At 48.8% G+C, this 22,236-nt stretch overlaps 1 protein-coding gene across 3 annotated transcripts in view; it reads left to right on the top strand.

The window, feature by feature from the left end:
- LOC119402446 (tubulin--tyrosine ligase-like protein 12) overlaps window positions 1-22,236 on the top strand; it is a 301,835-nt gene that overhangs the window by 9,733 nt on the left and 269,866 nt on the right. For all 3 annotated transcript variants that reach the window (XM_049418643.1, XM_049418642.1, XM_037669599.2), the window contains 2 exons: window positions 6,000-6,142; window positions 12,143-12,278. In XM_049418643.1, the coding sequence (XP_049274600.1) occupies window positions 6,000-6,142; window positions 12,143-12,278 (279 nt within the window). The remainder of the gene's footprint in view (window positions 1-5,999; window positions 6,143-12,142; window positions 12,279-22,236) is intronic.

Raw genomic sequence — 22,236 nt, 5'->3', positions numbered from 1 at the left:
TGAAGTTAGCTGCTGAACGTGTCCGAGAACAAGCTCACGAACTTGCTGAGCAGCCTGTTTGAGTTGCTGTGCCAGGAGTACGGCACGTGAAAAAGAGAGCGATGACCCTTCTAAAAGTAGACATTCGCGAAGATTTTCTGACTAGATGCCTTCTACGAACTGGTCGCGGAGAGAGTCGTCCATGGTGACAAAAGAACACGAAGAAGCAAACTCCCGTAAAGCGGCGACATACTTTTGTATGGACTCGCCTGGCTGCTGGGTGCAGCGGCGGAAGCGATGGCACTCCACGACAACTTTGCTTGCGGAGGCAAAATGCTGTGTCAACGCAGCGACGACTTGGTCGTATGACGATGGGGCAGCGGCCAACTTCTTGACCTCACGTCAGTCGCGGTAAAATCCGGGGGGGGGGGAGGGGGCTGTGTGAAGAAAATACATTGACCTTCAATTCCCAGACTGTGTAGCAGGAGGGCTTTACGTCGTTCGGGCGTAAAGTCCGATGCTCCGGAGGCCAAAAGAAAGGTTTCAAACATGCGAAACCATTGCAGCCACGGAACCGGCAAGCGGCCCTGCGCGGGCAAAAACGGTGGCGGTGGGGCCGGAGAAGCTCATGACGGGTGGCGTGGCTACAGGCGAGGTAACACCTTCATTAAAGCTCGTCGCCAATGTGGTGTCACGGCCTGGGGCCGCGAAGAAGAGAAAGGACAAGCCATCATAACACAAAAAAACCGAATGCCGCTTTATTTTAGAACACCCATATATACAAGACAACAGAGCCACCACTGTTGCTAGACTCTGCATTGAAACCGAAACTAGCGATACAACAATAGTCTGATGCTGTCATGCGCGCCGTTATTGGACCTCAAAGTTAGAGTATGTACATTATTATCTATCCCCCCTCTGTTCTGTGCTGCCTACGAGGTAAAAGGAGTTGCACGGTGAGAAGCGACGCTGCCTTCACGGCCGCCAGTGGCCCTTGTCGAGCCGCAGCGCATGCACACGGAGTGCACGCATGGGCAGTAACCGCCACGCTCGAACACAAACCGCTCTCGCGCTCACTGTTTGCAGCATGTGTTATCAAGTGTGTATAAGACTTCATATTCGCCGCAGATAGGAAAATTCTGATTAAAATCTTTCACGACACTTTCCACGTTACAATTCCGTGACTAGACACTCTGACCAGTTAGCGTTTCGTTACGCTAAAGAAAATAGGTGACCTAAAAATTGGTTGTCAGTCCCTTTAAAGAACAGGTAGTTGACTGGAAGAAGTGCTGAGAACTCTCAAATTTGTTGCGCTTATCAATTGAAGACCTAAGTACTGATGAATCCCAATCCTTGATCACACTGCATAATATTTAGGCTGCAGACCAATCCATTCCACAGACACTGAGCAAGACGAAAAACAACCAAAGGCCGTGGTAGAAGGCAGAGTGCAAGACCAAAACAAAACAAAGAGTGCAAAACTGTCTCAAAATGCGTGCACTGGACACGACGGTGGTGGAGTGAGCTGGACTGCATTACAGAGTGCCCGCTGGTGGAGGAATAAACTGCCGCTTTTCCGTGTACTGGAAGACTGGTTCCATGACTGACGACAGGCAGAGGACGAGGAAATTGCTGTGGGTTCGGAGTTGGACCGTGCAAGCGTGTGGACGTAGTGTTGGAGGTCAGGCCAATGGTGGCCAGCAGCCTAATTTCGTAGTTCAACCTGTGGCTTGAGATCGGGCAATTCGGCAGCGGTGTGTAGCTTGAGTACCTGCTGAACCTTGAGAAGCAGCGCAAGACAGAGAAGCAGCAGCCCGGAGCCCACCAGCTCGGACTTTCGACGAGGCACCCATACCAGATAAACGCCGCATGCAACGGCTCCTCCTCTCTCATTGGGACCTTTTGAATCGGATTGCATCCATTGTTTATTTATCCATCGCTAGTTGTTTTTGTTGTTTATATGTTGGCAGTGTGTTTGTATGTCTAATGTCGTGTGTATTTTTAAATGCGGAGCATTTCTTAGTCGCGTCGGCGGCGCCGTCCACACCCCCACTGCGCATGCTCGTCTCGTGCCGGCAGCAAGCCTCTCCCTCCCTCCTCTCGATCGAACGCGGGCGGTGTGTATATAAGCGGCGGAGCGTGCGTTCGCAATTCAGTCAAGGGCGTCTTTGCGTGGCTTTCGCTTGACTTGACGCTTTGCTTGACTCGAGTAGATGTGATGGAAGCAACACTACCTTCACTCAGCGTCCCACCACTCGTTCAAGGCAACGTTACCCCACCCTCACCGTCGTCGGCGTCAACAACAGCAAGCAACCCAGAAGACAAGGCTGCGAAGAGACGAGCATACGACGCTGAACGCAAGCGTTTGAAGCGAGCTGCGGACCCGGAACTTCGTGCACGCTGGAGCCGTTCAAGTCGTACTTGGTGTGCGCATCGTGTAACAATTAAGCATTCCCAAACCGTACCCAATTACGCAACATTCACGCGATACCCCCACCACTCTGTGACGCATTTACTCGAGTTCCCCCCGTGGGAAGATGCGGGCGATTTATTTGGAGTGGGTTGGGGAATTCTGGGTGTTTTGGGGGGTTAGTCACCACGTGATGTGCGTTGTGCATCGCGTAAAGGCAGCGAGGCTTGGCGCACGGAGTCTGTGTATTCTTGTTTGTCTCGCATGCTTTTGTAGTGTTGTATTAAATTGGACGTTTGTTTGTATGTACGCTGTCTGTCTGCTCTTGCCCCTGCCCCGTTGGATCAGACGTGGACCTATCGCCGGTCACAGTCAAACCACTTACGTGCACGCGGGGTGAATCCGTTGTCTATCCATCCCCTCCAAATGGAGAGTGCGGGTATCTTAGAAAGATTACCTAGCAATTCGCGACAAAAACAAAACAAAGCATGGTCGAAATTTCGCGGGTATCATGCAGCTGACATTTTAGTTAATTTCAAGTGTGCTAAAGCTAATGGCAGGTGTATCTGACCTGAATCCAAACAGGAGGGCTGGCCCTCACTTCTCTCCTCAGTGAACTCGTACACAGATATGCTTGAAGTGTACAGTAAAGTGAGAGCATATCAAGGGCACAGTGCTCACCCCCTGCCTCTTGTGAGCATTGCTGGTGATACCATGGAATACCAAGCAGATGCTAAGGCCAACATTTTGTGTATATTTTTAGCTCAGCACATTAAAGAGACTGCTTTAAGCAATACAACGAAATAAGTAAAATACTGCTGTGGCTTCGTCACTGACTGTGCAAAATGCTAAACAGCCGCTCTTAAAAAATATTACGTTCCTCATAATGCCTTAGACACTGCCCTCACTGCCGGAATTCTCTGCCATGGCCACTGATATTGTCATGTGGTTGTGACAGTGAAGAAGGCTGCAGCAAGGCTGGGAAGTGCACAACTCTTTATTGGGCAAACTTGTGACCTGAAAATTGAAATTCAAAGTACCATCAATTCACGCTGTACACTGATAGCAGTGGGAATAGTCGGTGGCCATCACGAAATATGGTCAGTGGTAAGGCACCTCGGCATTTATACATGGTGCATAGAACATACCTGCCAAGTCTCCCGGATTACCCGGGAGACTACCGGATTTTGAACGTTTCTCCCGGTTGTATGGGTCATAGGAAAATCTCCCGGAAATCCAGTTTTGCCCCGCGCGTCCAGTGCTTTCTCTGGCCACATGAGCAAAGTTGTCTGGCCACGTAGTAGAAAGGATTCTTCTTCTTTTTTTTTGCGATGGTAGAAACGTTCAACTCAGTTTCATTGCGCATGAAGTAGCTGTGCACTTTGCGCCGCAGTCCAGCACTTAAAAGAGTAGCCGTTACCGATGTCTGTCGAGATAACGCGTTCGCCAGTGCTTGCGACCGTCCCCGCCTCAGCGGCGCCCCTTATGGTCCCTTGCTCGACGAAATAACTGGTAAGCAAGCGACGACAGGCCTCGCACGCGGAGCGATGCTATCGCATGTGCCATTCGCGTGATGGTGACGGCCGGGTCGTTTCATCTCTGCTTCAACCGCGTTTGCCCCTAGCGCTAGCGCGCTTTTACTCGCACGTGAAAGAGACGATGCGTAAGCGGCGTTCTCGGTTTGGACTCTGTACAGATCAGCGGCGACCGCAAAATCCCCCTTACAGTGTCCATATAATTGCTATTGCAGTACCCCCCCCCTCGTTGAGTAGATCTCCCGGACTCCGTTCCTCCAAACTTGGCGGGTATGATAGAAGATTCCAGGCTTATCGTTGGTGGCCGCGTTTGTTCCACATCAAACTCAACTGTTCACATTGTGCGCTCAAGCTTAACAGAACAATCTAAAATAATCGAGAATGTTCGACATGCTGGTGCGGCACGCACAAGGCAGTGGTTACAGGTGTAACGAGTCGGTTACGTGAAAATACAGAAAGAAGCGCGTGTAGTAATATGGAAGCCTTGGGGGCCAAGCACCAAAGGCTTCCATATTATCACGTGCCGCTTTAGAAAAGATGAACCATTTTGTGCCGATTGAAAGGAAGCATCTGATGGCCTTTAGTGTGTGCTTTCGGCAAAGAAACATATTTTTGCCGCTAGAAGTGTGTGCAACATGGCCACCATGTAAGTTCAGTCATCGTAGGTTTGCATCTAAAAATGGGGTGTGACTGCCAGGGCAAAGAAAGTGCATGCACAAATTTACACTCCTGTTTAGCACACATAGCCCTATAAAGAATGATGCAAGCGGTTTCTCTGCTCTGTGGGAAGCAGCCCAACATTCTTAGAGCTGCATGCAGCCGCAGCCTTTCTCATGCGATTGGAGGCAAACGTACGAGAGCCGTATGCACGCACGCACCTCATTCGGAGTTGTAGCTAGATAACGTTTTACATGAGCACAAGTTCGTCTGTGGCGTGTTTCTAATATTTATCCGTTGCTTCTCATCGTGCAGATTTTCTACGGTTGCCACACGATGCATTCTCGATCGCCATCGAGCCACATTGGGATGAAAATGTTCGACGATTGACTCTGTTCTGCAGCTTGCACAAAGGGGCCAATCGTGATTAAAAAGTACGGTGCCGATAGGGCTTGATTTTCAATGGTAAATGCACCGTGTTCCCGCCGGCTGTATTACTTCGTGCTTTTGTGTGCTCAAGCATACTGCAAGGTGTGGCTTACTGTGGTCTAATTGGCAATTTTATGTTTCATTGAAAATACCAGTGTCCAGTATTTACAGCTTCATTGATAAGCAGTATGACACTTCAGGGCTGCTGTTGGTGAATGATTGTTTGAAGGCGGCCATGTCGTTGCCTGTAGCATAAAGCAACATAAAAGGAATGACACTAGCTGGGCTCATTCTGAAGATAAGCAAGGACCCCCAAGAGCTGTAAACAACGATAAAGGAAAGACAGGTGACAGCAGCATCACGCAAAGCAGGGCCAGGGTAAAAGTGAAAGTTCATGCCTGGCTCCTTCATGTACGCAGCAGAATGTGACGTGGAGCAGTAAAGTACCGTGCCACCGGTAACGTAGACTGCACTCTCCCAAATTGTGTAGTCTCTAGAAGTCCGCGCACATGAAGTGAGAGCAAAAGAATGCTGTTCAAAGGGGAAAACGGCTGGAAATCTTGGTTAAAAGCAGCACGTTCAACTGTTGCTTCCCTTTGCTGGAGCAAGGTGAGATCACGTGACGACCCTGCACGCCACTACTGCAGTGCCTGCGTCTCCAGTGGTTCGCCTTGCGTCCAATGGTAGATCACCCCTGGACTGTGCCCGACCAACAATGGTGGGTGCACCCGGTGTTGCCAGAGCACAAACCATCGTGCATTGCCGGTGTTGTCGGGCCGTTGGTGCATGTGCCTTGAATGTGCCCGTGCCACATACAAGGTTGCCTGCCCCTTCATGGGCATGTTGTGCCATCTGATGGCACTTTACGGAACCACACGTTATGCTAGCAGCCAGCTACCTGCAGAGCGCCAGTACGTCAGTGCATGAATTGCGTAACGTTTTATATTGAAGTTGACCAGTTACCACCAGATTGTTTCACTTCTGATCAGGTGCAGGAATGCAGTGACGATGACTCGGCAGTTCCAGATGAGGTCATGGACACTGCCGAGCAGAGTGCAGATGAAGCCAAGAACTATTCGGTCAAAGTGGTCGTCACACGAGAGGAGGGCGTCCACTGCCAGGATTCGGAACAGTGAGTGGCTCTGTGGTGCTCAGATCTCCTCGTGTGCTTCACTGATTGATGCAGCACCACAAAATGGCGATGTAGGACGAAAATATAAATCAGCAGCTCCAGTGAATTTACTGTTAGAGCATCATTTTTCTGCAGGGAAGAGCTACACCTTATTTGCCTGCTTTTCTTGTCACATAATTCTGTTCAGCCACTGCAGCAAAGTGTACCCAGCAATTGTAGAGCAGCTTCTTAAGACTTTCTTTATTGTGAGGTATGAAAAAAAAAAAAAAGAATACGAAATTGTGTTGTGGTAGACTTTTGTTATTTCGACATCAGTTAATTGAATCTCAAGCGATGGACATGGCCAGCACCCTGGACGTTTCTTTGAAACCGAATATATTATTTCGATCTAGAAATTAACCTGCACCAGGTAATCCAAACTTGGCCTATCATCTTAAAATGTGCCAGTCCCCAATGGTGGCCACAGTAGTTCCAAGGCTTTCACTGTCCCACTTTCCATGCATTGCAGTAAATGCATCATAAAGGCTACAGCGCACAAAGACGGGGACAACAGAAGAAAGCACAACTGCAACTGATACTTTATTCTCTGAAGGAGGAACCTTATATGCGCACTTCAAGCCAATGAAAGCAATCTTAGGCACAGCACCAACACAAGATGAAGTTACAACAAACCTAACACTCGCTCTAAAAAGACAGGGCGTGCAAACACGGACACAAGAAAGAAGTCAGGACACTGACTTCTTTCTTGTGTCCGTGTTTGCACGCCCTGTCTTTTTAGAATGAATACTTACCAACTAGCTCAGCTCTCTGTTATTCTAAGCTAACACTCGCTATTTTGCACACAGCCTAAGACATGTTTATGTTCAAAAATTCTATCTCCTTAGTGGAGAGGGTCACAGACAGAGCGCTCACATAACTGCCTTTTTGGCGATCAATTTCGTACGCTTCAATCACTACCGGACAATACGGTAGATGTCTCGACGATAGGCTCAGGGAGCGTAAGAATTTGGTAGGAAAGACAGTCATATCAGGCTACTTGTCAATGCATTGCAGAGCTTGTACCTGTGAACCACTTTTGGGCAGTGCTCGGTAATCACGAAGGAACAGGATAAGCTGACACGTGATTGAAGCGTACGAAATTGATCGCCAAAAATACAGCTGTGTGAGTGCTCCCTCTGTGACCCTCTCCACTAAGGAGATAGAATTTTTGGACGTAAACATGTCTTAGGCTGTGTGCAAAATAATGAGTGTTAGGTTTGTTGTAACTTTATCTCGTGCTGGTGCTGTGCCTAAGATTGCTTCTTTGGCTTGAAGTGCGCATACAAGGTTCCTCCTTCAGAGAATAAAGTATCAGTTGCAGTTGTGCTTTCTTCTGTTGTCCCCGTCTTTGTGTGCTGTAGCCTTCAAGCAGCATTACCAACTAGGCCATCAAGCCATCCTTGTGAGCAGTAAATGCATTCAATACATGCAAATTTCTGTTGAAATTTCCCATTTTCAAACTGCCCCCAGAATATATTGATGGGCAAATGGTAGCTGATAATGAACTTCTGCAGCACTTATCCTTTTCTAATGCGGGCTTTATTCAATAGAGAGCAAACCCAGGTAATGCAGACGTTGCTTTTTCACCCCACGTTGTGTACAGGCCTTGGAGATTAAAAAATTTGCTCTATGACGCACGCAGTGTAGCTAACACACACTGTAGGGAATCGCCGATTGATAGCTGCAATGCAGACAATGAGCGGCTGGCTGTGCAACTGTCAGTCAGCAATTTTTTTGGACAGGGGCTTGGCCCTGCTACAAGAACGCACAATCTGGAGTAGCCGTGTGCTGCCCTTCCTCTCATCCCTGTCCTCCTCCTCTTTATTTTTTGTCCGATTGTACCGTGCATTTTTTTTTACTATGGGGTCATTCGACACCAAACGTCCCAGCTATTTTGGCGACCATCTCAAATGTACTCGAAAAAAAATCATGCTGATTTCTTGCATCAAAATCAGTGAATTACTAGAATATTTCTGACGGAAAAAGTTTTTTGGTCACGTGGTGGCCTTCCGAATTTCGCAGAATGTCGTCCGAGGGTTGTTTATCAGAAAAATTATTCTGAAAGTATCGTTTCTTGTTTCTATACCAAATTTGGCTTAGATGTTAAGCAAAGGCGTTTGTCTAAGGCATTCGAAGCGAAGTAATATTACTGCAATTTTTCTGCCATATACACTTCCAGAAGTTTCGCCAAAATGTTCTATGTTTGCATATTTTGTCCCTTATATAAGACATTGCACTACGTATGGATATCTGAGTAATGAATACATTTCGCGTTGAAAATATTTTCAGACCACTGATGTTCCTAAATGTTAAGAGAAAAAAATCACAAATTCGACAAAATCGATCATTTTGGTCCACATTGAGACGCAATTTATACCGTTGGTGCTCCAATTAAAAATTGGCTTTATACCTGAATGGAAAGGAAATAAATACTCGTGGCAAATTTTATTATTACAATTGTTGTTTTAAAGAAAAAATAATTGGTTGAAGTTCCCCATTGATCTTCCCATTTGGTTATAAGGCAGCTTCCTCCCTGAAGTTCCCCACTGCCGTCAATGGGGAATGTTTCTGCAGTGGCTTTTTCTCTTCTGATAATTGCGGCTAGCCCGTTATGATGCTTCTCTCATGGACCCGGTTCTAGTTGACAGATCAGGCATTCAGAGCATTATAGGAAATCTTCCTCTTCCTGTGGCATTGACAGCATTCTAAAGTCTTGAGTAATACAAAGTCTTACTGTTCCCTAACCCTTACTAGATTGTTGGACCAGTCCCTTGAAAGAGGTTGTGCTATTCCCAACGATCGGAAAGTTGGGAGGGCTCATCCCCCTGCACAAGTCTGAAAGTGAACATTGCCCCGACAACTTTTGTCCTACTTCCCTCACTAGTATAGTGGGTGGTCATCTGCTCCCATCTGGTCTCTTTTTGAGAATCCAATTCCTTTTTCGTCATAGCCCAGCATGGGTTTCGCAAGTCATTTTCATGCGAAGCCCAGCTCATATGTTTCACACATGGCCTTCACTACACCCACGATCGTGGGTCTTGGGCAGTCGGCATATTTTTGGATTTTCCAAAGCATGCGACTGAGTCTTGCACGAACTTCTATTTCTTAAATTAAGTAATGTTAACATTGACCCTAATGCACTGCATGGTTGATTGGCTTTCTTTCCAGCCGTTCACAATTCGTAACGGTGAACCACCTTTTGCTGGAGCAAAACCTTTGCCTGGGAGCCGTTGACCACGTGAACCCCTGCTGCGCAAGATGTTTTTGACATTGCGGAATGTCATTGCTGTGCACGAAGGAAAATGACTGCTATTGTCGGTGAAACTGAGAGTCACCACAAGCAACGTGTTTTGATCGCGATTAATCGCAGATCTTTTGCTGTCACAACAGACGGAAGCAATGATAGCGAGGCCCAACTTTATCCTATCGTCATGACACATTATGGGCAGGATACGGGTCTTGTTGAGAGCAGGTTACTCTGCTTAAGTACTCTACAGGGTCAAGCAATTGGGCGCAACATTGGTGACGCATGCAGCGGCATCCTTTGGTATTCCTGTCACCAGCCTTCTGCTCGGACGATGCCAATGCTATGTAGGGAAGAAGGACAGCGTAGCTGCAGCGCTGTGGATGTGCTTGAAAGTATAATTAAAGTGAGATGCCCATGCCACCTTGTAATAAGTGTTGCAGCTGAAAAGGTAATACTGTGACATCATGACTGTTCACGCTGCCAGGAACCTGGCGAAAGGACAATTGAAGGAAGACACACAGGGTGGTGCGCATACTAACAACTGATTTATTTCCGTGCCAGGCACTACCTTACGTACAACACGAAAATAAGATAGAAATAAAGGAAAAACTAAAAGAATGGCAGAAACCAAGAACGTGTTGCACATCAGTTAAAATCGCCGTCCACACCCACACAGTGCATGTTGCACTGATGTGCAACATGGGCTTTTTGCCATTCTTTTTGCTTTCCCTCTCTTCTTTTTGTGTTGTACATAAGGTTGTGTATGGCACGAAAATAAATCAATTGTTAGAGTGCACATCACCTGTCTTTTTAGAGCACAGCTCTTAGGCGCCCGTTCCTGTGTTGAGCGCCGTCGCTGTCGGTGGCGTAACCGACAGACATGAGAAATAAAATGAGAAAAAAATACCCAGCATCGAATGGGATTTGAACCCGGGCCCTCTGTGTGGCAGTCGAGTATCCTACCACAGAGCTACACTAGTGCTTGAAACTCATTTGCATAAGTACCCTATACAGGCGTCAGGTTGGGCAGTTCCGTTAACCTATGTAATGTAGTGTGGCAGAATTGTAAAATAACAACCAGTTATCACACAATGCTAATTGTGCAACAAGTGTGTGGTTTAATGCTTCCCACCCACTGCAAAGTGCTCAGCCATAATTCTTCATCGTCATCAGCCACATGCAGCATCAACACAGTGCAGAGAATACCTTACGGATGTGTAGCGGGTACCTCGTTTATCCGTAGAAAGATGAATAATGGCTTAGGGGGTGCTGTCTTACTTCATGATTTATGGCGTAGTCGATACCTTGGCGAAAGCCAAAACTTCAGACACAGTTGGCTTTGCCCCAACACGAAGCTGCGCTCAGAATTCGCATTAGGCAGTGTCGTAATTGTCGGTGAATTTTTTTTTCACTTGTCCTTTTGTGAATTTCCTGGCAGCGCAAACAGTTGTGAAGTCGTACCAACTAGCGCCCATAGCAGCTTTATTTGCAATACTGGGCCTGACTTCAAAAGTAGATGAATTTGTTGTTGATATTTTCCAATACCTGGAAAAAAAGTGTAAAGGGAAAAAACACATTCTGAGGAAATTTTGAAAGAGCTGCAATGAAATGCCTGCAGAAGTGTGTGCTTGCTGCTTGTGGAGCCACTTTGTAAACATGTAAATAAAAGTGTAATTTAGTTGCCTTCCTGCAGATGCCTGGTCATTGCTTAAAAAAGAACAGTCTTTGAAAAAAAAAAAGCGGGCGTGGGAGAAGATCCCTCCCTCCTCTATTAGGGAATCTCCCGAATTCAGTTTCCTTGGCAGCAGATATGAGTGTGGCATTGCATGGCACGCACACTTTCTTGGTCTTGCGTTATCACTGGCTCTTTTGATTCTTGAAATGATCACCTCTTTTCTCTCACCCTATGATCGCATAAGGGTCACACCTTGCTTTGCTTATGGTTCCTTTTTGAATATTTTAAAAGGCTGACCTTGGTCACTGCTTACGGTCAAAGAGTAATGGAACAAAAAAATGACAGATGCACGAAACTTTCAATGCACTCTGCCAAGCAGCATCGGCACACGAGTTGCTGGAGCAGTAGCCAATCGGTGGTCTGCATACATTGTGAATTCTGTCAGACTGGACTTTATGATATTGCTTTTGTCTAGGAAGAACAGGCTGCGGCATGATTTGCGAGGAGCAGTGACAGTTTGCCTGCGTGTGATTGCTGTGCTTGTGTAAAGCACGGCTTCTCCAGTGCGGGCTTGCATGTCTGCTGGGCATGTGGCATACTGTGCACCATTTTCTCTTTCCTTTTCCGTTGGCAGCAATAAGGCCGGATTGCTTCCCTTGTAATTCATTGACGTCTCCATGGACTATTACCTTGTGGCTCCAAAAGCCGTCACTTTCCCGGTTTTGTGTCACAATCAAATTTTGCTATTGGCACATGGCTCCCAAAATCATCAAACTTACCTGATCAGTGCTGGCTGCTGCTTCTAGTTATGCTTTGAAGTTTAAATTAGAAGATAAAACTGCAGAAATTCTGTAAAGCAAGGTTTTCGGATAACCAACTTCAAATTAACAAGCTCTAATAGAAGCATTTTGAAGTCCAATGCTCGTAGCTTGCTATATAGTGAAAGAAGGGAGGGATAGCTTTCTTTCCACAGTTCAGTTATGCCACAGAGTAGTGGTTGTTTTGGGAGCCCCGTGAACTTGAATGCACTGCCTTGCAGTGTGTATCTGGTGGACCACGCATGGACGTGTCGTCCCCAGCAGGCGAGACAGCAGCTACGAGAGATGCCACGGCTGCTCCTGCGCATGGCCCAACTGATGGGGATACCCCTGCCCTCGGACTACACCCTTGGCCAGGTGAGGCAGGCAGTCGGGTGTTTCTGACAGCACCACCGGTGATAACAGTCAGTGAAATGAGCATTTGTCACATTGAAATTTTGCTATAAGGAAATATAGCCTTTTATGCAAAGCACGAGTTCTGACTTGTTCATTTTTACCCTCAAGGAACACAGCACTCTGTCCTTTCATCTGGCCGGCCCGGCTGTTTCTTCTTCATGCGCTGTACCTGTTCGTGCACGACCAACCAACTCGCCCAATCTTCAACACTTACTCTCGAGGAGCTGTAAGAAATGCTGAATAATTTAGCTGCACACTAGGTGTAGACAAAGCTTTTCTGTCTCTTCCACTGTGGCAGCTTTCTAGTAGAGCTGTGGATACCGTATATACTCGTGTAAGGGCCGCACTTTTTTTTCGAAATTTTTGCTTGGTGCGGCCCTTACACGAATCAGGCCGATGACAGCTCACCAAAGGTCTGTACTGTTTCCGCGACAGTAGCAGAGTGTAAGAGAGTCGCAAATGACATTCCAGGAATGTTTTTATTACAATTCCATTTCGCTATCGCTATCCTCGTTCTTGGAAGAGCTCGCCTCGGCGTCGGCGTCCTCCCAGAGACGTTCATCCTCAGCGTTGCTCATGCAGTTTGAAATCCCAGTCACCTTGAAGCTTTTCGCGACTGTTTCGAATGACACGGCACGCCACGCACTCAAAATCCACGCACACACTTGTTGTAGCGATGCCCGCTTCAGCCGTCCTGTAGGGGTCTTCTCATGATGGCCTCCAGCCATCCATTCCGAGTAGCATCGGCGAAATTCCGATTTAAACGGACGATTAACGCAAACGTCGAGCGGCTGCAGCACACTCGTCAGTCCTCCAGGAATGACGGCCAAGTCCGTACGAGTCGTGGCGAGTCGGTTCTTCACGCGGTCCGTCAAGTGGCCCCTGAAACTGTCCAGAACAAGCAGGGCTTTCCGTTATAACAGGCCTCCAGGTCTGTTTGCCCAGACGGTCTTTATCCAATCTATGACGAGTTCCTCGGACATCCAACCCTTTTCCTGGGCACGTACGATGATTCCCTGAGGGAACTTCTCTTTAGGGAGAGTCTTTCGCTTGAATACGACGTACGGCGGAAGTTTTCTGCCGTCTGCCGTGACGCACAGCATCACAGTGCATCTTTGACGTTCTGCGCCGGTCGTGCGCACAGACACACTTTTCGCACCTTTTAAATCCACTGTGGTGCTTTCTGGTGCATCGAACCACACAGGAGTCTGGTCCGCATTCCCAATTTGGGAGAGGTCGTACTCATGCTCCCTCCTGAGACCATTTACAAAGCGATGGAACTTAATCACATGGCTTTCGTACTCGCTTGGAAGCCTTTGACAAAGCGTTGTTCGGCGGCGGATGGAGAGCTGATTACGGTTCATAAACCGCATAGCCCACCCCCGACTTGCCTTGAATTGTGCCTGGGGTATTTCCATGTGGCGAGCGATGGCCAGGGCTTTCACGCGGATCATGTCAGTTGAGACGGCGTAGCCGTCCCTTCGAGTGTCGATGACATATTTTACAAGTTCGCTTTCGAGTTCCGGGTACTTGCACTTCTTTCCGCGAAATGCCTTTCGGCTCCTGTTGGTAGCGCCGAGGGCATCTTTCTGTTTCATCCAGTAGTGCACGCGCTTCTCATCGACGTCAAATTTGCGTCCAGCTTCTCGCTTGCCGTGCTCTTCGGCATATTCAATCACTTGCAGTTTAAAGGCTGCAGTGAAAGATCTCAAGTGCCGGCCCATCGTCCCTCACCTGCGATGGCTCAAACAGGGCTCACTATTACAGACAAAGTGACACCGACAGCACCGATCTGAAGAAACACTGGCAAGCTACCCACACGAAGCCAACGATGCGCCACACAAAGCAATAATGGCGCCGTCGAGGTTGGCGGAAGCGGAAAAGCTGGCAGCGCCATCTAGCTGCAATTTAACTAACTACACTTTTCTGGCGGGACTTTTTGAATTTTTTTTTCGAAATTCCCCCTCCAAAGTAGGGGTGCGGCCCTTACACGAGGGCGGCCCTTACACGAGTATATACGGTATTGCGTGGTATTAGTACATGACCGTGAGTATCACATTCGCCTTACTGTACTGCTGCTCTCATTGTAGGCCCATAAGCACAGCATCAAGACTCACTGGACACTGCAAGAAAGCTTTGCCTTAAATGCATGTGAGCTGACAAAAGCTGCCACATGTTATGTTTTTCCCACATCGTGTGCACATGATGCCTGAAAAATACACCGATCTCACCACAAACTTCACTATGCCACGACTGCCACAGCGCGTGCCGGTGCTTGGAGTACTTACAGTAGAACCCCGCTGATACGTTTTTGAAGGGACCGTAGGAAATAAACGTAAGAGACGGGAAACGTAAGAGCCGAAAAACAGGAAAAACGGCAAAATATTTAGTAGTACAGAATTTTATTTCAATTCTTACAAGCAGCACGAAAATTGGCGCGCTCAGCCGCGATCTAGTCGATGGATAGAAACGCGGCGCTTAGGACGGCCTCATCCACAGAAATGTAATCAACGTATGTGATTTTTTTAACACCAACAGCTGTAGGCATGAAAGAACTAAGCACACGCAATCACGACCGGCGCGGCGAGTCCGACCGCGAACTGCACGCACGACCATGCGAGCTCCAACCAGCTCGAACTCCTCCCGTTCTCCGACAAATAACGATGATGATGAGTCTACGCCAACGCGATGCCAGAAGTGAATGCCAATCTCGAAGGCCTTGCTTTCGCAAGCAATTACGTCATACACGCCATGTTTGTGCAATACAAATCTCAAAGGCTATGCTTTTGTCAATAGTAAATGCCAATCTCGAAGGCCTTGCTTTCGCGAGCAGTTACGTCATAGACACCATCTTTGCAATTTGAATCTCGAAGGCCATGCTTTTGTTTGCATCAATTGAAAGATTCTGTTGCTTGCGCCTCTCATGGCTAATATTACGGTCAAACGAGGCCAAGCTGTGTGAAAATGCACCGTGGCCACTCTCTTTGGTAGTAACTCGGTCGGCTCCGAGCGCACTTCGCGACGTATCATACGGGAACGGTCCGACAGTTACGACGTAACAGCGGGGTTCCCAATACATTGTATCCTATGGCAGCTATGCCGGGACCGGCGGAAAACGACGTAACAGCCGGGAAAACGCAGCAGTGAGGAACGTAACAGCGGGGTTCTACTGTAATACGGTCAGCTGTATATTGCTGCATCAGCAAGCTGCTAGTGGCTTTATTTTGGTGAATTGCGATGGGTGGCTTCACGTGCTGCCTGCTGGAAGGCTACAAGAATAGCATGAAGCAAAAGGGCCTCTTCTTTTCATGTGTTTAAAGAGGATGTCGAGCTCCGACACAAACAAGTGCGACAAATCAACAAAGTCGCACACAGTGGTACGCCACAACTTCTCGTGATCAAAAACCGGAGTTTCCCACACTGCTGTGCCTCATAGACGTGATGATTATGGCACGTCTAACATCACATTTTTGTTTCGTTTAGACTGAAAACGCCTTGAGCTGCATGTTCTGAGCGGCTATTCTTTTCACCCAGGTGCTCATTTCGAGACTTAACGATGCGCTCAGGCACTCATTTACGCGGCAAGTGTTGAAGGTTAGGCGAGTTGGTTCTCTGTCGTTTCGCGCTGTCCTTACATCTGGGAAGCTTGGTCGTTTCTTCTTTTCCCGTGTTGTGCTGTACCAGCTCTACTCATTTACGCATGTTGAGTGTTAAAAGCAGCAACGTACAAGTAAAGCGACTGTTGCGGATGTTAAGAAAGCTAGAATATTGAGGCTTCCGCATGCACAACCAAAGCGGCAGCAGCACTCACATGCCCTCTCAAGCACAGTTGCGCCTCTAGCGGCGGGCACTAACTTCATATGAAACTGAGGTGGGAGTTTCATGACCAGAAAAGCATTGAAGGAGTCTGGCAATGCGGACAACTCCCTAAATCGGTTTTTGTGACCGTGCAATCAACGGCACGTCTTCCGTGGCAGCGAGGACAGCACCTATGTGTACCTGTGTAGTAGCATACATTCGTATCAAACGTTGCAGGGTGAAAGGGCACTTCTTTCATGTTCTCTTGGGGTGCAAAAGGCCCAGCCTCTTGTTTCAATAATGACCAAAGACTTCGCGGGCAAACAACGAAAGCGTCCTGGACTTTCTTGACTTGCACATCTGTAATTTTCAAGGTGCAGATGCTACTGACCTTTGGAAATCATTTAAATATTGTGTACCTTGTGTACCTTCCTTGTGTGCTGTGTTTGTATTGCGCTAAGTAATTTTTGTCAGTATGCACCAACTGGGCCCCCGAAAAGTCTTATTAAATTTAAATATTTGTGGAGATATTGCCTTGTAAACTTTGTACCAAATAAAATTAAGAAAACACACCGTAGATTACAAGATGGGTATTGCACCTAAAGAGAAAAGTTAAGAGACTTAAACGACAGTGCGTGAGTGTGAGCACAGTGCAGAACAATCAAAAGATGCTAAACCAAGCTATCAGTAGCGCGAAGAAGCACTATTTTAATTCATTCGTAGCTCGCCAGAAAAGTTTTGGCTATTTATTTCGAGAAGTAAGAAATTGGTTGATCGCATCGTGCAGCATGGCGTTGTCATCGTTGATAAACAAACCATTGCCGAAAAGTTTAATAGGTGGGTGTGCGAATATCAAAATTTTCTAATATGAATTGAATACATAGCTTCGAATACGAATCGAATACCGAATAATCAAGACAGCAAATTTTTTTCCGCCAGTAATCTTTTATTTTACTGCATATTTATGTTGAAAACAGTACACTTGTATGCTGTCGGCACAAAATTTGTTATTGCACAAAAGAATATCTGTACTTGCCAGTAAGTGCATGACTGTGCTATATTTAGTGGAGCTTGTGACTCAATTGTTCAACATGTGAATTGGCTTAGGCTCAATTCACATGTTGAACAAACTTTCTCTTTTCTTTATGTCGTAGCACTGTATTAGAAAAACAAACAACCAAAAAAAGTCACAGTTTCACCGCAAGGGCGAAGCAGTGAATGCGATAGCAACAAATTGTAGTGTTACACGAAGTGAGGCTGGCAGCTAACTGTTTTGTATCCGATCTCGCGTAACTAGAAAACGCTGGTGTGATAATACGGCCGCTTCAGGGAGAGATGCTCTGTCTGCATAGTGACTTCGTGCTGAGAGCGCAGCACGTAAAGGGTATACGAGCCGCCTACTGTAATGGCTTTTGAGATAGCGCGCGCGCCAGCGATCGCGACCTTAGATTCAGAGTTCAAAGTTGTTGCTTGCACGACACCCCCCCCCCCCGCCCCCTCGCGTCTTTTCATGCTCGTTAAAGAAGGGCGGGGCATTGCCTGTCGGCTTTGACGGCAGGCCTCCCGAGCGGGGTGATGTTATCGCATGCACCCTCCGAGCGACGGAAATGAGCCGGCTCGTTTGATCTCTGCTTCGGCTGTGTTCGTCGCCCCCGCTCGCGTGCTTTTACCTGCGGTAGGACATACGATGCGTGGGGTATCTTATCAATTTGGACTTCATAAGGGACATGACGGCGACAGCAAAAACCCGTCGGGACTGTCCATATAATTGCCACCGCAATAAAAAAAGCTTTCGCACCAGCCTTGGTGTCTGAGCGGCTGTGGTGTCATACTAGTGAGTACGAGGGCGCTGATTTGATTCCTTTCCAGCTGCATTATGAAGGGGTCAAATATAACAGTGCCCATTAAAGAACCTCAGGTGGTCATAACTGATCAGGATTCCCCCACTATCATCGTCATATCGGGGTTTTGGGAGTCTTGGCACTACCCCCCCCGAACTTAATGTTTATGTTATTTGTATACACTTTCGCCCCTGTTATCACCGGTCGACACCCTATGGCAAACAGGAGTATCTGCAGCGTCTATCAGCCACACAACGATCATCATCGGGGTTGCTTTGCCTTTCCTTTCTTGAAAACTATGTGCTGGCTCCTTTCCTATCGTGAACGCTATGTTATGCTGATAGCCACATGTCGCTCCTGATCGAGAAGCAACGGGCGCGTGGTGATAATGCAAGGAAAGCCCGCGAGATAGGTGACATTACTGTTGGGTGGCAAAAAGACGCCCCAAATACGCCTTTTTTTGTTGGAGTTTACAGAGCTGCAACTACAGTAGACTCTCAGTAAACGGAAATCTCTTAAACGGAACTGCTGCTTAAACGGAACAACTGCATCTAACACGATTGGTTTCATACTTGGATTCTGCACACCTGTTCATCTCTCAGTAAACGGAACTCCTGTTAAACGGAATACATTTTCCTGGTCCCTTCAGGTTGTGGGAATCGAGCGCGCCCTTTCCTTTGGCGCCTCGTTCCCCAGCTAGCGCGCGTGTTGGCCCCGCGCGGCTCGAGAGTCTACTGTACTGTTCAAAATGCGGTGGCCAGCATGTCAGCAATGGCCAGCATGGCCAGCACGTTGTACATGGCCAGCATGTCGGCGATGGTCTTATTCAGACACTCGGTGAGGCCATTGGTCTGCGGGTGGTAGGCGGTGGTGCGGCGGTGGCTCATCTCGTTGTATTTGAAGATCGCCTGAGTTAGGTCCGCAGTAAAGGCGGACCTAACTCTGTCTGTGATGAGGACCTCCGGGGCGCCATGACGCAAGACGATGTGCTCCACGAAGAATTTGGCTACCTCGGCGGCACTGCCTTTGGGCAAGGCCTTTGTCTCGGCGTAGCGGGTGAGGTAGTCAGTTGCCACGACGATCCACTTGTTTCCGGTATTGGACGTCGGGAACGGCCCCGGTAAGTCCATCCCGATTTGCTGGAATGGCCGTCGAGGTGGCTCGATAGGCTGCAGAAGTCCGGCTGGCCTAGTGGGCGGTGTCTTGCGTCGCTGACAGTCCCGGCAGGTCTTTACTTAATGGGTGACGTCGGCGGAAAGGCACGGCCAGTAGTACTTCTCCTGTATTCTTGCTAGCGTTCGAGAAACACCCAGGTGTCCAGACGTCGGGTCGTCGTGCAGAGCCTGGAGGACCTCTGGCCGCAGTGTCGAGGGTACCACGAGAATTCAATCGGCTCGAAGCGGTGAGAAGTTCTTCTTTAGGAGAACACCGTTGCGCAAGAAAAACGACGTCAGTCCCCGCGTGTATACCTTCGGAACAACGGTGGTCCTGCCCTCGAGGTATTCCACAAGGCCCCTGAGTTCTGGGTCCGCTCGCTGTCGTTCGGCACTTATGGTTCCCAAGAAGCAGTCGTCCTCCTTGTCGTCCTGTGGCGGTGGGTCGACGGGGGCGCGAGACAGGCAGTCAGCGTCGGAATGTTTTCTTCCGCACTTGTAAAGGACGGTTATGCCGAATTCTTGAAGTCGTAGGCTCCACCGTGCGAGCCGACCTGAAGGGTCTTTCAAGTTAGCTAGCCAACACAATGTGTGGTGGTCGCTCACAACTTTGAAGGGCCTGCCGTAGACATAGGGGCGAAACTTGGATGTAGCCCAGATGATCGCTAGGCACTCCTTTTCTGTTGTGGAATAGTTCGTTTCTGCCTTTGATAGCGACCGGCTAGCATAACTGATGACCCTTTCCTGCCCGTCAGTCTTCTGCACAAGGACGGCGCCGAGTCCTACGCTGCTTGCGTCGGTGTGGATTTCCGTATCGGAATATTCATCGAAATGCGCTAGTATTGGAGACATCTGAAGGCGTCGTTTCAATTCTTGAAATGCTTGAACTTGCGACGTTTCCCACCTGAATTCGACGTCGGCCTTCGTGAGTTGCGTCAGTGGCTCGGCGATTCGTGAAAATTCCTTGACGAAGCGCCTGTAGTAGGCGCACAAGCCGAGAAAACGGCGCACGGCTTTCGTGTCGGTGGGTGGCGGGAAGGCAGCGATAGCAGCTGTTTTCCGCGGGTCTGGGCGAACACCATCCCTGCTGATAACGTGACCCAAAAACAAGAGCTCCTCGTACGCGAAGCGGCACTTTTCAGGCTTCAAGGTGAGGCCAGAGGTCTTGATTGCTTCAAGTACAGCGTCAAGGCGCCGGAGGTGTTCGTCAAAGCTTGAGGCAAACACAACGATGTCGTCCAAGTACACGAGGCACGTCTGCCACTTCAAGCCAGCCAGCACTGTGTCCATAACACGATGGAATGTCGCAGGTGCCGAACAAAGACCGAAGGGCATGACCTTGAACTCGAACAGGCCGTCTGGTGTTATAAAGGCCGTCTTTTCTCGGTCTCTCTCGTCAACTTCGATTTGCCAGTAGCCGGTCTTGAGGTCCATCAACGAAAAGTACTTCGCGTTGTGGAGTCGATCCAGGGCTCTCCGTGGAAAAGGGTACACGTCCTTCTTCGTTATTTTGTTCAGGCGACGATAATCGACGCAGAAACATAGGGTTCCATCCTTCTTCCTCACTAACACTACGGGAGACGCCCACGGACTCTTGGACGGCTGGATGATGTCGTCGCGTAGCATTTCGTCGACTTGTTTCTTAACGGCGTCCCTTTCTCGCGTCGAAACCCGGTAGGGACTCTGACAGAGTGGTCGAGCATTTTCTTCCGTTATTATACGGTGTTTAGCAAGGGGCGTTTGCCGGACCCGTGATGACGACGAGAAACAGTCCTTGTATTTCTTCAGAAGGAATCGGAGCTGTTGCTGTTGGCGGGCGGGAAGGCTTGGGTTTACGTCGAAGGATGGCTCAGGCATTGCGGTTGTCGTCGTAGCTTCGTCAGAATGTGAAAAGACAAACGCATCGCTGACAGCCAAGATTTCTTCGATGTACGCAATCGTCGTGCCCCTGCTCAAGTGTCTGTATTCTTGGCTGAAATTCGTTAGCATCACGCTTCCTTTTCCTTCATACAGCCGAGCAATGCCTCTTGCGACGCAAATGTCACGGTCTAGCAGCAAACGCTGATCGCTCTCGATGACACCTTCGATGCATTCAGCCGTTTCGGTGCCGACGGGAATTATGATGCTGGATCTAGGAGGAATGGTGACTTGATCCTCGAGCATGTTCAGGGCATGTTGACATGGGTTCGCATCCGGCAGTGTCGCTTTCTCTGACGATAGAGTTATCGACTTGGTTCTTAGGTCGATGACGGCGCCGTGATGGTTTAAGAAGTCCATGCCAAGTATGATATCCCTCGAGCAATGTTGCAAGATTACGAGGCTCGCAGCATAAGTGCGATTATTAATGGTGACTCTCGCTGTGCAGACTCCAGACGGCGTTATTAGATGGCCTCCAGCGGTCCGGATCTCGGGGCCTTCCCAAGCAGTCCTAACTTTCTTCAACGTTGTGGCGAACGGGCCGGCCCACTGATGACGGAATAGTCGGCTCCGGTATCGACGAGGGCTGTGACGCTGTGGCCGTCGATAAGAACGTCGAGGTCGCTAGTTCGTCTTGAGTTGCAGTTAGGTCGTGGCGTCGGGTAACGGCTACGTCGGTTTGTTCCCCTGCTTCCAAGTTGCGTCGTAAGGTCTACTTCGGTCCGCGATGTTTCGTCATCAGGGCTCTGTCTGGTTCGCGTCTTGTCCTGAAGGTTTCGTCATGGCGTCGTCGTCGGCGGCGGATGATCTTCGATGTTTCGTCGTACAGCAACCGCACCTCCATCGGTTGCTGCCCGCAGGCCCATCTGTCGATACTGGCAGCGGCGGTAGGTGTGGCCGGCTTCTCCGCAGTGGTAGCAGAGTGGACGATGGTCGGGGGCGCGCCAAACATCGGTCTTCCTCGGCGTGTATTGCTGGCCGGTTGGCGGGCGGTATGGCGTCGGTGGTGGCGGCGGTGGTGGCGGCGGTGGTGCCTGGCGGCGGAACTGCTGGGGCGGCGCGGCGTCTTGACACGGGCGAGGAGGGGGCCGTTGCGTCGGGCTGCAGCAGCATAACTCATTGCTTGAAGCTGCGGCGGTGCCGGCTGAGGAACACCCAGTGACTCTTTGATTTCCTCGCGGACAATGTCTGCGATCGAATCCACTTGAG

The sequence above is a fragment of the Rhipicephalus sanguineus genome, chromosome 8, assembly GCF_013339695.2.
Source record: "Rhipicephalus sanguineus isolate Rsan-2018 chromosome 8, BIME_Rsan_1.4, whole genome shotgun sequence".
Lineage (NCBI taxonomy): Eukaryota > Metazoa > Arthropoda > Arachnida > Ixodida > Ixodidae > Rhipicephalus > Rhipicephalus sanguineus.
Note: the sequence above shows the minus strand (reverse complement) of the source record. Positions and strands in the feature narration are given on the sequence as shown.